The 14,030-nt window shown below is 40.9% G+C and overlaps 1 protein-coding gene across 1 annotated transcript; it reads right to left on the reverse strand.

Annotated features, from left to right (window-relative positions):
• Nucleotides 1–1,165: 1,165 nt before the first annotated feature.
• On the reverse strand, nt 1,166–11,746 carry ANKIB1 (ankyrin repeat and IBR domain containing 1; the record flags this gene model as incomplete). Its single annotated transcript, XM_009877805.1, has 9 exons — nt 1,166–3,542; nt 3,893–4,026; nt 5,600–5,711; nt 8,781–8,832; nt 9,365–9,543; nt 10,197–10,342; nt 10,788–10,854; nt 10,940–11,026; nt 11,582–11,746. Coding segments are annotated over 9 exons (1,692 nt in total), but the record flags the coding sequence as incomplete, so codon positions are not given.
• Nucleotides 11,747–14,030: the final 2,284 nt, after the last annotated feature.

Below are 14,030 nucleotides of genomic sequence, written 5' to 3' on the forward strand. Positions count from 1 at the left end.
TTTCCAGGTAACCGGGGAGATTGGTTCTTAAGTGGCACTTCAGCAACACTGGTTCACAGGATCTTCCTCAAAAATTAGTTCCCCGCTCTCTTTACCACCACAATTTGCAATGACAAGGCATCAAATGGTAGAATCCCAAGTGCACGGCTGTAGCAAGTAAGACAAAACTGCCTATGTCAGAGTTTGTTTTCAAAGCTTAGTGACTATACCTACCTTATAAATCAAAACATGCGACTTAATAGATGGTGCCCAGCTGACCTGGCACAGGACTGAACACATCCAAACAATGTCTGTCACCTGCCCTGAGAATCTGCTACAACAAATCCAAGGTGTAATGAGGCAGAACAGGATTTGTTTAAGTAATAAATGTTTAATCAAAGAATTTTACATATTATTAACAGCATTCATTTGGCCAAACATCTACATGGTTGTAGTATCCTACCTGTATATAAAGTGGGAATGTATCAAGTATAGACTATGAAAGTGCAAATAACAATTCAAGGTTAGAGTAATTTTTTTTACATTATAAAATTAACAGGTTTACAAAATAGTCTTGCCAAACTTTCTTTTTGAACTGTGAAGTCAATGACTATGGTGTTAAAATAAGTACCAAGAAAATACAAATTTAAAGAGGCTAATTTCATGCTCATAAGGTAACACGGAAACAATGGATATACTGCACAACCTAGCCAAATTACAAAAAACCAGAACCCACAAACTTCACTATCTTCACAGAGAGCACTCTTACATATCTTACGGAAACTTTGCAAGACATCTCAATGCAACGCACAATCTTTTTGTGAGAATCTTTCTATTCAGAAAGTACACTTCCAGGAAGCTATGTGAGTTAACTTTCAGATCAATTTACGATGATAGTTCATGAAAAACTGCTGCAGTTGAAGGATTTTATACCATAAAACAATTTAAAATAGGTATTTTTTTAAAGATGTCCAAAGGTTTATGATTATGTCAGGAGCAGGGTGGATAGAGAAGTTGGAAAATGATTTGAGACTACTCTATGCCGTTGTCTCTAAAGATGCTTGCAAATGAACAGGGTTTTTATGGGGTAAGGGGAATATAGTCTTACTTCGTGTTTTACTGATACGAACCTTGTGACTGCAAGGTTCAAAAGCTGGATCTGCATGAATGAGTTACCAAAACACTCACTTGAACTCACAGGAATCAATACATAAACTTTGCTATCATGACACTTGCCTATACACACTCAGTAGTAATAAACTGTTATATCATATCAACAAATCTCTGGTAACAGTTAGGCAAAACTTAAAATGGAGTGTACATAATTTGCTTGTGTTATGACAAGTTTTGATTATATGTAATTGAAACAGCCATTTGAACAACTTACTCTAGTTGTAATTACATACTGTACCATTGTATCTCACTAACTGTAGATTGATGCTTTTAAGCAAATCTAAAACCAGTATTTTTTTTTCACGGTACAACAACTAGGAAAAGGGGGTTTTGTGTTCTGGGTTTTTTAAACTTTTTTATTTTTTAACACTAAACAGTAACACACAGCAAATGAATATTGTGCAATTGAACAAATACCTAGCAGTGTCTTGTTTATGCAAAAAACACCGACTGAACATTTAGTTATTTACTGTAAAGGCAAGGCCATGGGTGGTTTTATGGAGGTCTTTGCAATTAATAGCATAGTCCAGAACAGACACTGAATTTGAATTATTTGTTTAACTGTGGCAACTATCCAGTTGGGTTAGGCAAAGGCACCGTAACATGTTGAGCAGAATGTGTTATCCGAACTTTAAATGTGGGACTGGCTAATATACGAAAAGTCTGTATTCCTACGTTTTTATAAAATGTTATCATTAAAAGTAATTGCACTGTCAGTGCATAGAATGCTTTGTAGAATCATGAAAACAAAGAACTATGATTGCACTTCCATTAAAGTGTCTCTTAAAATACAGCATAGCTGTTGCTAACTCACTGTATTTTAATATTTAAAATAACTGTTTAACAGCAGCATTAGGTTTCATTAACTTAAGATACAGGCTACATTTAATTAAATGCAGTCACCATGGCAACACATGCCAGTTAAATTTAGAGAAGCAATGCTACCCAGTGGTTTCTTTCACTGCTAAGAACTGTGGGATTAGTCTGCGAGAGTAACACTGCGCTGTTTCGTTAGGCTACTGCCAGCTAACTATTCACAGTTTGGCACATTTGGACTGTAAATAGACATGAAAAAATCTTTGATTTTAGTGGGAAAGAATATCCCCTAAAACTTGTTCCTGGAGCAGTACTAAAGAGAAGCATTAAATACCTCCGCTCACACTGCTAACAAAAATGAAAAACAAGTAAGGAAAAGTCATGGAGAACAAAACCAAAATGCAAATGAATTGCTAGATGTTATTCTGGTGAAAGAATCAGTTCGAAAAAATGGAATAAACTATTTCTTAGGAAAACCAACCAAAGTAATCAGTGTCAGCCTTTAATCTGTACTTTCAAGTTAAGGATCACCAACCTAAGGCTAAACAGATGCTGCATTGTATTAGGAATGTGGAATACAACCTAGTTATTCCTTTTTCTCAAGAGCAAAGAGGCAAGTACTACCTAATTAAATGAGAAGGATATTCCTTGAAAGGTTCACATTATCATAAAGAACTACAATTCAAGAGAACCCCTAAATATCCGTCGTTACGTCGGCGGTTACAGCGGAGCTGTAATTAAGTGGAACAAAGCCTCCGTGGCGCTCACGCCACACACTGTACCCTCTGTCGCCGCCTTTCACGCACTCCAGACGTCCTTCTCGTTCACACCAGGTGCACGTGTTCAATCCATTCACTTGCGGTTTGAGGAGTCTGGCTTGAAGTGTCTCCTGAGGCATCCAGGGTGCTCGTGACCTCCCTGCTATCGCCACCGCTTTGTGATACCGCCTCACCTGGAGCCATGTTTTCCTCAGAAGCGCCTTCCTCTGTCTGGGTTCCTCTGCCCTCGTTTTTGAGCGCGTCCTCAAACAGTGCGTGCTCCTCCTGCGGCTCCAGCCCCGTGCCCAGGTCTGGCTGCCCTGCAGACCCATCCTCAGCACTGGGTTGCTGTGAATCCTCATCTGTTTCCGTACTCGTTGAGGGGATCAGAGCAATACTCTGTGGGTTCATGTCATGAAACCAGGCCATAATATTTCCGAGGAGATTTTCACTGGTATTGGGGTCTTGGCTGCTGGAGTCAGCGTCACTAGATGTTGAGTATAATCCACCTCTTGTATCGCTGCAGGGGTGCGAATGGAGACGGTCGGCCGAGAAGGGATCGCTGCCTGCACCCAGTCTCATGAGACTGTCACCAAGTTCTAACAGCTCAGAGCTGCTCAAAGCGCCTCGTGGATTATCTATACTTATGGGAGCAGAGTCCAGTCTTGTGGGCAAAGAGGTACCTATTGCTCCTAAAGATGCCTCGTTATTTAGAAAGTCTCTAGTTTCTTCATCTATGGCCAAGCCAGATTCTTGTAATGACAACTGAATAGCTAGTAGGATGTTTGGGTCGTCTTCATCCAGAGAACTCAGAGCCTGTGGAAATACGTAAGGTTGCTTTCAGAACAAAACTTCCACCTTGTTACCTATTTTGGATTAAAAGCAGCTTGGGCTCAGATCTGAAATTTGTTCATTATTCCTACATGCCATTTATCATAATCAATTTTTACTGACACTGCTGGCAACAGAATTTAAAAGGTGACTACGGTTACATTAGTGATCGCTTAGCAATCCTTACCCGTGTGAATGTGTAATTTGTTGTCCTAGATTCTCCCTTTCTCATCAAAGAATTAAGAAAATTTGCAGAGAGACCATATGACACAGAAAAGCAGAGCAGAGGAAGGCAAGCAAAGCAGAGAAAATGGAAAAGAGATTAGAGGAGATACCTGAAGAGAATCCTGGTTTTCAGAGCGACTGACAGGGGTATAGTCATGAAGTGAAGAGCTGTGCAGAATACCCATAGAAGCTGAACTCACCATGGAGGTGCCATGTCTTCTACTACTGCCACCTTCCTGAGTGTCTGTTTGGGCAATTGAAACAAAAACGGTTGAAGAAGCAGTGAAAAAGACCTCTGCACTGTTATTTACTGACAGGATCTCTTCCTTACTCTTTGATTCCAGCCGTGCAATTTTACTCCTTTACTCTAACTAAATAATCCAAACCACTTCTTCCACACCCAGCTCTTGCACCGTGGCAAAGCAGCAGCCAGTCCCGCCACGTGCGCAGCGACTGCCTGGCTCCGCCGCACGCTTCTGCTCCAGCACCTGTGCCCCAGGATGGGGCACGCCAGCGGGAGCACGAGCCTGTCAGCAGGAGGACAAAGTGCTTACAAGGCACGTCCTGAAAAATACTGCACGTGGACACAACACAGGACGCATCTGCAGCTGGATTACCAGCAAAGTTTGGCCACCTCTCCATTCTCCAGAAGATGACAACTCAGCTGTCATGTGAACACTGCGCTAATATTTCCGTGGCACTGTAGCATAATTAAGAGTAGAGCTGTTAAGTGTGTACCTCAGCAACCTCTGACATTATGGTTTTCTTAAAACAGCCAACGAAAAAATAGAAGTAAAATGCTGTTTCCAGAAAAACTGCTCTGTAATGAAAATAAATGTAACCCTTTTGACTCTGGAAAGTGGAGTTTCTGCTCAAAACGAAGTAAGATGAGACCAACTCATTCTCTCTTGTGCATTTTAACAGTATGCACTGGTCATCACTACACTGTCCAAGTGTTCAGTCCAAGTCCAGTCCTCAAACTGACAAGATGGTTTTGCATCCTGCTTGCAATAGGGAAGTACCAAAGCTCACCAAAATTCTTCTTACTGTTTCTAAAATAAAGAATGCATTTGTTTATTCCTCCTCAGCAAAGGATTTGTTTTTAGAGGACGAGCCATGCATAGGGCTCAAGTCCATGAGACACGGCGATACGAGTTCGTGCTCAGAGGCCGAGCGCACAACCCGCAGCTCTGAAGAAAGAGCATCGGAGCACAGTGTGGATCTCGGCTGCTTCTGCACCTCTGCTAAAGCCCTTGGCGGAACGGAGACAGCCCAGACAGCCAGGGCACGGTGACCTCAAGGGACTGTGCCACCAGCCGCAGCACGGCTTAGAAGAGCAGCGTGCTGGAAGTCGCAGCCCACACCAACCTGCTTCCCGGCTGTCTTTGCCAGCACAGGAGTTTCTGAGCAGGGTTCAGGAATCCAGCCTTGCGACTGTCCTGCAGCAGGCCTGTAGCAGCAGAACCTTCTGCACTTTTTATGTACAACTGGTCCTTTTCATTGGCAAAAAAAGAGCTGGCAAATAGGTAAGACTGCCATCTGAAGTATGTGCCCTTCAAAATTTCTCCAGAAAAGCGAACCTGCTGTAAGGAGCTGAGGAGGGGTTAGCGGGAGGATCGATGCACTTCTCTTTAAAAAGAGGAGCAGCCACAGGGAAGTCAGGAATGCTTCTAAGACCACATACAAAAATGCAGAGATAAGCCCTTATGTTGTATCCTGGAAAACACAGCAATGCAACCGAAGAACAAACACTGTGATCCCTGCTACAAATTTCGGAAGTAGGAGGAGCAAAAAGGCAGCCCCAGGCAGGAACATACCGACTGTACTCTCACTGGGGTCATCCGGATCCGGGGTATTACTCAGCAGACTGTGCATATCTCCGCGTCGACGCTGTCTGTGCCTCCTCCGATACTGAAATTCAGCATATTCCTGCATAAACCAAAGGTTACAAAGTACAGGGCAGCATGCAGTAATATTTTTCTGATGTGACAAGCACCACATTTTTATAAAAAATGTGTGATTTTATGTTTATTATAAAATCATCTGTTTTCAGAAAAATAAATTGCAAGTTATACCATGCAATGCTTAACATAAATAAAAAAGAAATTCCAAGGTAATCCTAAATCTATAAAATAATGAATTAGCAAAGAAAAATACTTGACGTATCACTGGCGTTTTAATACTTGCAATCTCCCTTTCCAAAGAATTCCAGGGAAACTTTTTTGTAAAAACTTCAATGCCAAACTTTATGTACACACACACTAACACACTTTTTAATAAATATATACCTGGTGATTTTAGAATGTTGAAACAATCTGAATTAGAGCAATCGGTTATCTCAGAGTCTCTATTGCCAGCAATGGCCCCTACCCTTGGCAGATGCCAGAAAGCTGGCAGACAGACACCAGGACTTACTTACACTCTGGCTCAGGACCTTGTTAAACCACAGCCGACACTCTTCGACTGAACAGTCCTGGAGGGATTCTTTATTCCGTGAATTGCACGTCTCTGTTTTTGCCTAATTTGAGCTGCTAATGAGCCATCCCATACGGATTTCAACTCCCGAAGCCTGTGATTTCTCGTGTTCTGTGTATTTTACCCAAGACAGTTTATATAACCCTTATGGAAAAGACTCACTTTTGGCCACATCAAGCTAACATCCTGAGGGTTAATTATCTTAATACCTGGACATAAATATTTGATTTCCATACCCTTCCTAATATTAAGAGACTAATTTTATGCTTGCAGGCAAATTTCCGTTGGTTAGTACAGCTGACACTGATCCTGACAGTGCAGGTAAGATCCCTTGTTAACCTGTTTTACATTTACATTTACATTTACAAGGCAATAAAAACACACACACGGGTAGTAGCTCCTCTCTTTGGAAAAGTATATTGCTGTTTTTTTCCCCTAAACCCCAGGTTCAGAAAACTGCAATCCAAAGGCTTAATTTGGCCAAACGACCTGGGAAAGATACCATGAGCTTTCCTTCCATTAACTCCTCATCCTAGAATATCTCAACATCTAACGCATCTAAAATTTAATTCCAGAAGTATCATTTCTCTTGCACAATGACTCTAGCAGTTTTGATGGTATTATGATGGAATGTTGTCTTTCTAGTAAGTGTTTCAGACCAAATTCTTAGGCAAGCCAAAAAAGAACAGTCACAAAATGATCACCGTGGGTATAATTTATCTGTGTAAGGTCCATGAAAGTTGTAAGAACATAAAAACAGCTGTACTGGAGCAGAGAAAAGGTCCATTTAGGCCAATATTCTGTCTTCAGCAGTGGTTAGTAGGAGATGCTTTTTAGTTTATGGAACAGCATAAAAGTCAGGGCAAATATGATGTGATTCTTCTCTAAAATATTCTTCCAGCTTGTAGGGAGTTCAGGGATTTCCTAAATGGAAGGCTGTGCCCCAAACAACAGAAAATCAAATCTTGATTTGAAACAATATAACTGAGTTATTTTAAAATATATAACTATATAGCTATGAATTGGATAAGGACGGATGAGAAGCAATCACTGTACACTAAGATTTATTTGTCAGATCTTATCTCTTGTCTGTTTGCAATAAAATTACAGATTTTATGGACAGCCACTTAACTTTTGGTTGCTTTTCTTGATTACCACTGATAAAATTTTTTTGCACGTGTGAACAAAAAGAGGTTTATTTTTATTGGGCAGGAACACCATAGTTTCACACAGAGGTCTGCAATAAGCAGCGCTCCTTGCTAAAACCAGTAAGATTTTGTTTTCTGTAATCATCTTGTACATGCAGACGTTCCACTACTTGCCAGTAAAATCCAGCTCTATGTGAAAAATTTTGTAGTGAGATTCACCCAAATAAACAAAGACTACCACTCTACAAAATTCCTTTAGCACAGGTGGTTGCAAGTATCCTTGATAGCTACGTAGCAAAGGAAAGCAGCTGCATCATATGGTGCCAGAGTGAGGCAAATCACAAAAACTCATGACTGCAAGGGCATCTACTGCTAAACAGCTTATCGACATATTTCTTAGCAGCTTTTTCTCATAATCAGTTCCACTGGTGACATAGCAACATCAGAATGAGTTTGATATTATGAAATGGGGATTTATTTACCAAAAAAAAAAAAGGACCAGAGGAACTAGACATGAGAAGCAAGTTGATCTTTTGTAGAGAAGCAAGCTATTTTCTCAGCAGCACGATGCTTAGCAACGACAGCAAAGGAAATATATAGGAAAAGTGCATGGAATTTTTTAAAATGGCCAGCTAGAAAGAAAGCGGCACCAAGGAAATGCTGCAATGAAGTTTCCTTCCTAACTGAATGCTTTAATCTAATGTTTTCAAAATATTAAATAAAAATTAAAGGAAAGCTTTATAGGAAGCTTCTTGTATTTTAGTGCAGAGTCTTGAAAATGATTTACTCTTCCCCACACATGGATAGTGGAATATTCACTTTAAAAAATCATTATTTTCATCTTGGTTAAGTAGCAGAAGTTTGAGTTTGCCATTTCCATCCTGCTTCAATACATAAAAAGAAACAATTCAAACAGTTAACAACATTTAGGTGCATGCCTGTATGTTTTTGTTGGATTGTAACACAAGGATGGAAATTTCGTAGACTTTCTGTCAAATTCTGCTGAATTGAAGTTGCATTCAAAAGTAATCTACCCAACTACATGTGTTTATTACCTGAAGGTTCCTCAGCTCACAGACATCAGTTTATATGCAATTTTAAAACTGGTGATGTCATTGGAAAATGCTGAATACAACATAGCTTGTCTGATGCCACCTTAAATAACCACAGCCATGCCAAAGGCACTGTTTATAGTCGTTGCACAATTGGCTATGCATATATTTCCTTCTATAGTGAAATAAATAAAATAGTAAGCTTAAACCAACTTGAAATGCTTTGAATAAAAATAAAGAAGCTCTTCATGCAGACTGCGATCATACCTGTGTTTCTAGAATATGCAGAACCAAGTTTAAAAAAGAAAGAAAAAATAGTTTACCTCAGGGGATGCAAATCCTAAATATTCCCAATCCCATGTTCCACCAGCAAAGCTACGAAATGAAGAGATATACCACAAAGTTTAGAAGTAGAACAAAGTATGAACAACCTCCAAGTCATCAACACCTAAAAACCAGTGCAACTATAGCTCTCTACACTTAAAACACTCTTCTGCTTTAAATTCTTACAGTAAAATTAATTCAGGACACCATACAACTCAATGGCTGACTATTCCAGAACTGCTCAGTATTTCTTACAAACACCTCTAGACTTCTGGAGTGTACCAGGTATTCAGTGACAATTTTGAAGGGAAAAAAGTGACATGGAAGCCACAACACCTAATTGTTAATATATAACGAATGGGAAGGAAGTTCAGGTTGCAACGCACAGAGCAGTGACTCCCAAGCACATGTCTCCTGAGCGAAAGGCTGTAATTCCACAAGGACCAAACACCCAAGAAAATGCCAGGGAACTACCACGTTCGCCAGCTCCACTTTCCCCCCCTGCCCACGGCTGCCTGTGGGTTCACCCTCTCTGGCAGCTCTCGTGGACTCCCTGGCCTCGCGCCACCTTGTGCTCGGGTACCTGCGCCTGGGGGCTTCTGGCGAGTCGGCAGGAGCAACCCCACGGGCCACCGAGGCCAGGAACTCTTGCCGCTTCTGCTGCACCAGGCAAGCTGCACGGATTATTTTATGGCGAGGGGTCCGAAGGTAAGGCCTGTTCACTTTCTGTGCAAGGTCTTCAGTGACCATTTCCAGGTCTGTCTGCAATAGCGAAAATATACAGAAGAAAATAATTTTACAGTGAAATGAGGACTGGGCAGAGCTCTACACTGTAAATACCAAGCAGAACGACACCCATTATCCAGGAAACACCATGTGAAATACCAAATTGTCTGCCCTTCTCGCCTACCCTTTTAACCACCTCCAGCTTGGAGCAGGGATTCCCTGCAATCACACATATTCAACATCTTCGGGCGCCCTAAAGGGAAGGGAAATGAGGTGACAGCCCTGGCCACCGATGCCACAGACACTCAGGTACACCCTGAATTTTGTCCCCACCCACTTGTTGGACACATTACTAGGGAAAGACGGGGAAATGGAGCTGGAGAAGGAGATGAAGACTGAGGGTAAAATATTATCTTCATAAAGGCAGCTTAACAGCAAAGAAGTTTTTTCCCTTTCCACCATCTTTATCTCTTTCATTCTGCAGCAAAGTGTTGTATTTTATTAATTCTAAAATTGAACTAAAAGCTACCGTGTTACAGCGTAATAAAAATGCATTAATTTTCCAACTTGGTTACAAATACCTAAGAGGTGTATCAGTTTTACACTACAAAACCAGCAAAAAAGACACTGATAACTAAAATGATGAAAAAAGAGTAACATTACAAAAGCACAGTATACCCATGTATTACCTGCATAAGTTCAAATATTTCTTTCTTTGTGCTTTTAGGCTCCAAAAAGAATCCATATGGATAAGAACACTTAAGAATCCGGCGAGTTTTTAGAAGCTCTTGTACTGCATCTTCAATGAATGTGGTATCAGGACAGCCTCCCTCAGCTGTAGGATGGAACAAGCATTGTGAAAGTATTTTCCTGCTGCTGTCAGCATTTCTTTTACTCTAAGAGTCTTCCTCCAAAATAATAAAGATTCTGTATAAGATTATATGTATATATATATATAGCTCCTCCAAAATAATAAAAATTATCTGCATGTCAGTTAAATGTTTTGCAAGTAAAGAGCAGCAAGTGCTCAATGACTACACAATGTTCTTACCAAGAGAAGTGAGCACAGTATATTAGCTTCTCCCTTATTAATGCTACTTTCTCCTTGAGTCTTTGGACTGGATAAGATTTACTGTACATTTAGCTTTCATCCACTGCATATGAATTCAAGTACTGGAGGGATCACATCATGCAGCTTCATCTCAAAAAACCAAAAAGCTTAGCCAGAACAGAGTTGATCTGATTTGCAATCCCATTCGTAGGTGACTGCAGATACTTACTGCCACTGAGAGCTCTACTCAGCTGCTCCATCTTTTCTTTGGCTGTTTTCAGAAGGCGCTGTTCTAACTAGAAAAATAAAAGAAGTAAAATACAGTAAGATAATTATTTTTTTGTTAATAAAATAGAGACAAAAATCGGTAAAAATGGCTACCTGGTAGCTAAGTTCATGATTCTTAAATCTTGTGTAATAATGCATAAACCTATCAAGCTCTTGAAATCTTCTATGCTTCTTTTCAGCCTGCAAAATAATGAGGAGACAAAAGAAACCAAGATAAATTTTATGATTTAATTTAGCAATCAACACTAGATATCATTACATAACCAACTCCTTCTGTTCCCACTATTCATGAAGTATTGTACCCAAAGTTGAGGAGTGCCAGATAAGTAAGGAGACAGGTGTAATTTTTTTTTAATTCACAAGTCTTCAAATGCTGTAGCCAAAGAGTCGATACAGTCTGTGTGTGCATCCTATGTAAGCAGACTTTCCAAAAGCCAGAATTCAGGGATGGATTCTGACGTGTACAGCAGCACATTACAGCACCAGGATGCCAATTTCGCAAAAGGAAACCACGGCACAAAGAAGTAAAATGACTTAGGTGAACTCAGCCAGTGGCTGTTGGCAAAGCCAAAAGCAGAACCAGATTTTATATTTCTATTCACAAACAAGCAGTATTCGCTTTTATGTAAGGTTGTGTTTTTCCATTTAGAACTCGAGTTGGGGAGAATTCTGACTAAACTTATCCTGTATAGAAAATTGCACCTTGGACCTATTTTTCCAAGACACATTTATTACCTCTACTGTCATCTCCTTGGACTGCTCCTCTACATGTTGAATCACCTCATAGCGAGTGCATCTGTAATAGCCTCCAGTGGAAGAGCTGTGCTTCTTCCATTCTTCTAAGCATATCCAGCAAAAGTCGTATTTGCACTTCAGAAGAAAGAAGGAATAAGAGGGACAAAAAAATGATGATATATCACAGATTTGCAGTTATGCATCACTATTTCTCTGTGAACATCTGAATTAACATCACTCTGTGCGTGCTTACGGTCAAAACAATTTCTGAGGAGACTCCTTCCTATTTACCTGCTACAGAAGATTGGGGTTATCAAAACATGTCAGTCGTAAGTTTGGTCCTTGGATCACAAGACTGTGTTGGATCTACAAGTTAAGTTTTAAGTGGATGTTGAATACAGCTATCAGGCCTCTTTTAATCTTTGTTTTAAAATAAAACAGTCTCATTTATTTCAAGCAACACAGAAACAGTTCATGAATGAGGGTAGATTTTTTTCCTAATATCGATTAAAAAAATGTGATTACTAGTATTTTTGTCATGTGGTGTTCCTGATGCAAAATATTAGTAAAAATAACTAAACCAAGTGAGAAAAAAACCAGAACATAAACTCTGATGAGTGATTACTTCAAGGTAAGCCTTTTCTGCGTTGACTGAGTAGAAAGCTTCAAAAATACCTAACACCTTACCAGGAGATCTGACTTATCCAGGCTTCTCTGCATCAAAAAAGATCAAACTGGGTTAAATATTTTCAACTCAGCACTGAGTTCTTAGCTAATTTATTTCTAAATAATTGGAAGCTATTTCCAAATGGACAGACAAAAGACTTGATGACTTGGTGAATCCTGTTTATTTTATCTGTTCTACAGATGAGCAAATCAAAATCCTGAATAAATGAAGAAAAACTTTAATTAATAGGAAGCCATTAATACAATTATTGAAATTTGATAAATTAAGTCGCATTTTTTTATCTCTGATAAGTTTAGCTTTTCCAGGAATATCTAGTCCATATCAGCTGCGTTTATCAGTAGTTGTTTTATACAATCAATTATATATATTGCAGGAAGGAATGAAATCTAATGCTTGCCTTGTACTTTTGCTAATTTCGTCTCACCAGTGATGCTGATTTTCTTCGACAAAGCAATGCAGACTAGGGTATTTCTTGTTACTGTGCTGCACCTTCTTTGTTCTTAAACATCTTTTTGAAACTACTTGCTTATACAAAATGGCAAGATGAGTGCTGAGAATGAAGTGTGAGAGTAACTGTGTATCAAAGTGTTAAGTGTGTATCACCGCATCATTTGCTGATCATTCAAACCCAGTCACATTCATTGTAAGAAAAAAAATTACAAAATCTTCAAAAGATGGTATGAAACAAACTGTTTCACAAGCAACAGAACTAAAACCAGCTTGACTTCCTATTAATTTATGTACGTGCTCCCACTGCACTAACCTCGCCTCTCCCAAACCATCTCCCTCCATGGTCACTCCACCTCATGTATCTTCTAACCGCTCACATCTCCAAAAGTCCCCTCAAAAGCCCAAGATTCACCCAGTGTTCCCAGATCATCCTCCAAAACCACAGTCTTATATACATTTTAATCCACATCGTCTGTTTCTACCCATCTCCCAAAACTCCAAGGCTGTTTTACGTAGGGGTGCGCCTTACGACAGCAGCACCACCTCGGCTTCAAAACCGACGCCTGCTGCCCGGCCAGCATCTGAGCCGAGTGGGAGAGGTCAGCGTAAGTTAGTTAGGGTGAGTTAAGGTAAGTCGCCTTGCCGAGCAGGTATTTCAGGCTCTGTCTTGGTGGCAGTACAAATTAAGTCTCTGCACTAGCCAGCCACCAAGTTTCGCAGAACTTGCAGCAATTTATTACGTGTGAACACCCTCCTGTTCCTTCCAATCTGGTTCCCAGTAGCCAGAAGGTTAGGAAACCACTACAGGTAGGGCAGTGAGAGAGTAGGCCTGCCTGAGCCTTATTTCCTCAGCAGCTGGGCTTGTAACAGAGCAAGACGCTTGCTTAAGTACAGAAATGAGGGGAGGGTGCAGTCAGGTGGAGTCGGGCTCTTCTCCCAGGCAACTGGTGACAGGACGAGAGGGCACGGCCTGAAACTGCGTCAGGGGAGGTTCAGGTCGGATCTCAGGCAGCCCTTCCTTTTGGATCCTGCCCAGGGCAGGAGGGAGTCACTGTCCCTGCAGGGCTTTAAGGAGAGGCTGGTGCCGTGCTCTGGCCCATGTGGGGGTGTTGGGTCACGGGCTGGATTTGATGATCTCACAGGGCTTTTCCAGCCCTGATGATTCTGTGATTCTGTGAAGCGTCCCGCCCTGCAGCGAGGTGGTGCCAGCAGCTGAGAGGCAGTGGCAGGTGGTCGGGGTGCAGCCTGGGGCCGCCCTCCCTGCCGCCAAGGCAGAAGGCCCCACGCAGGCCCCACGCAGGCCCCACGCAG

The sequence above is a fragment of the Apaloderma vittatum genome, unplaced genomic scaffold (assembly GCF_000703405.1).
Source record: "Apaloderma vittatum isolate BGI_N311 unplaced genomic scaffold, ASM70340v1 scaffold32361, whole genome shotgun sequence".
NCBI classification, from domain to species: Eukaryota; Metazoa; Chordata; class Aves; order Trogoniformes; family Trogonidae; genus Apaloderma; species Apaloderma vittatum.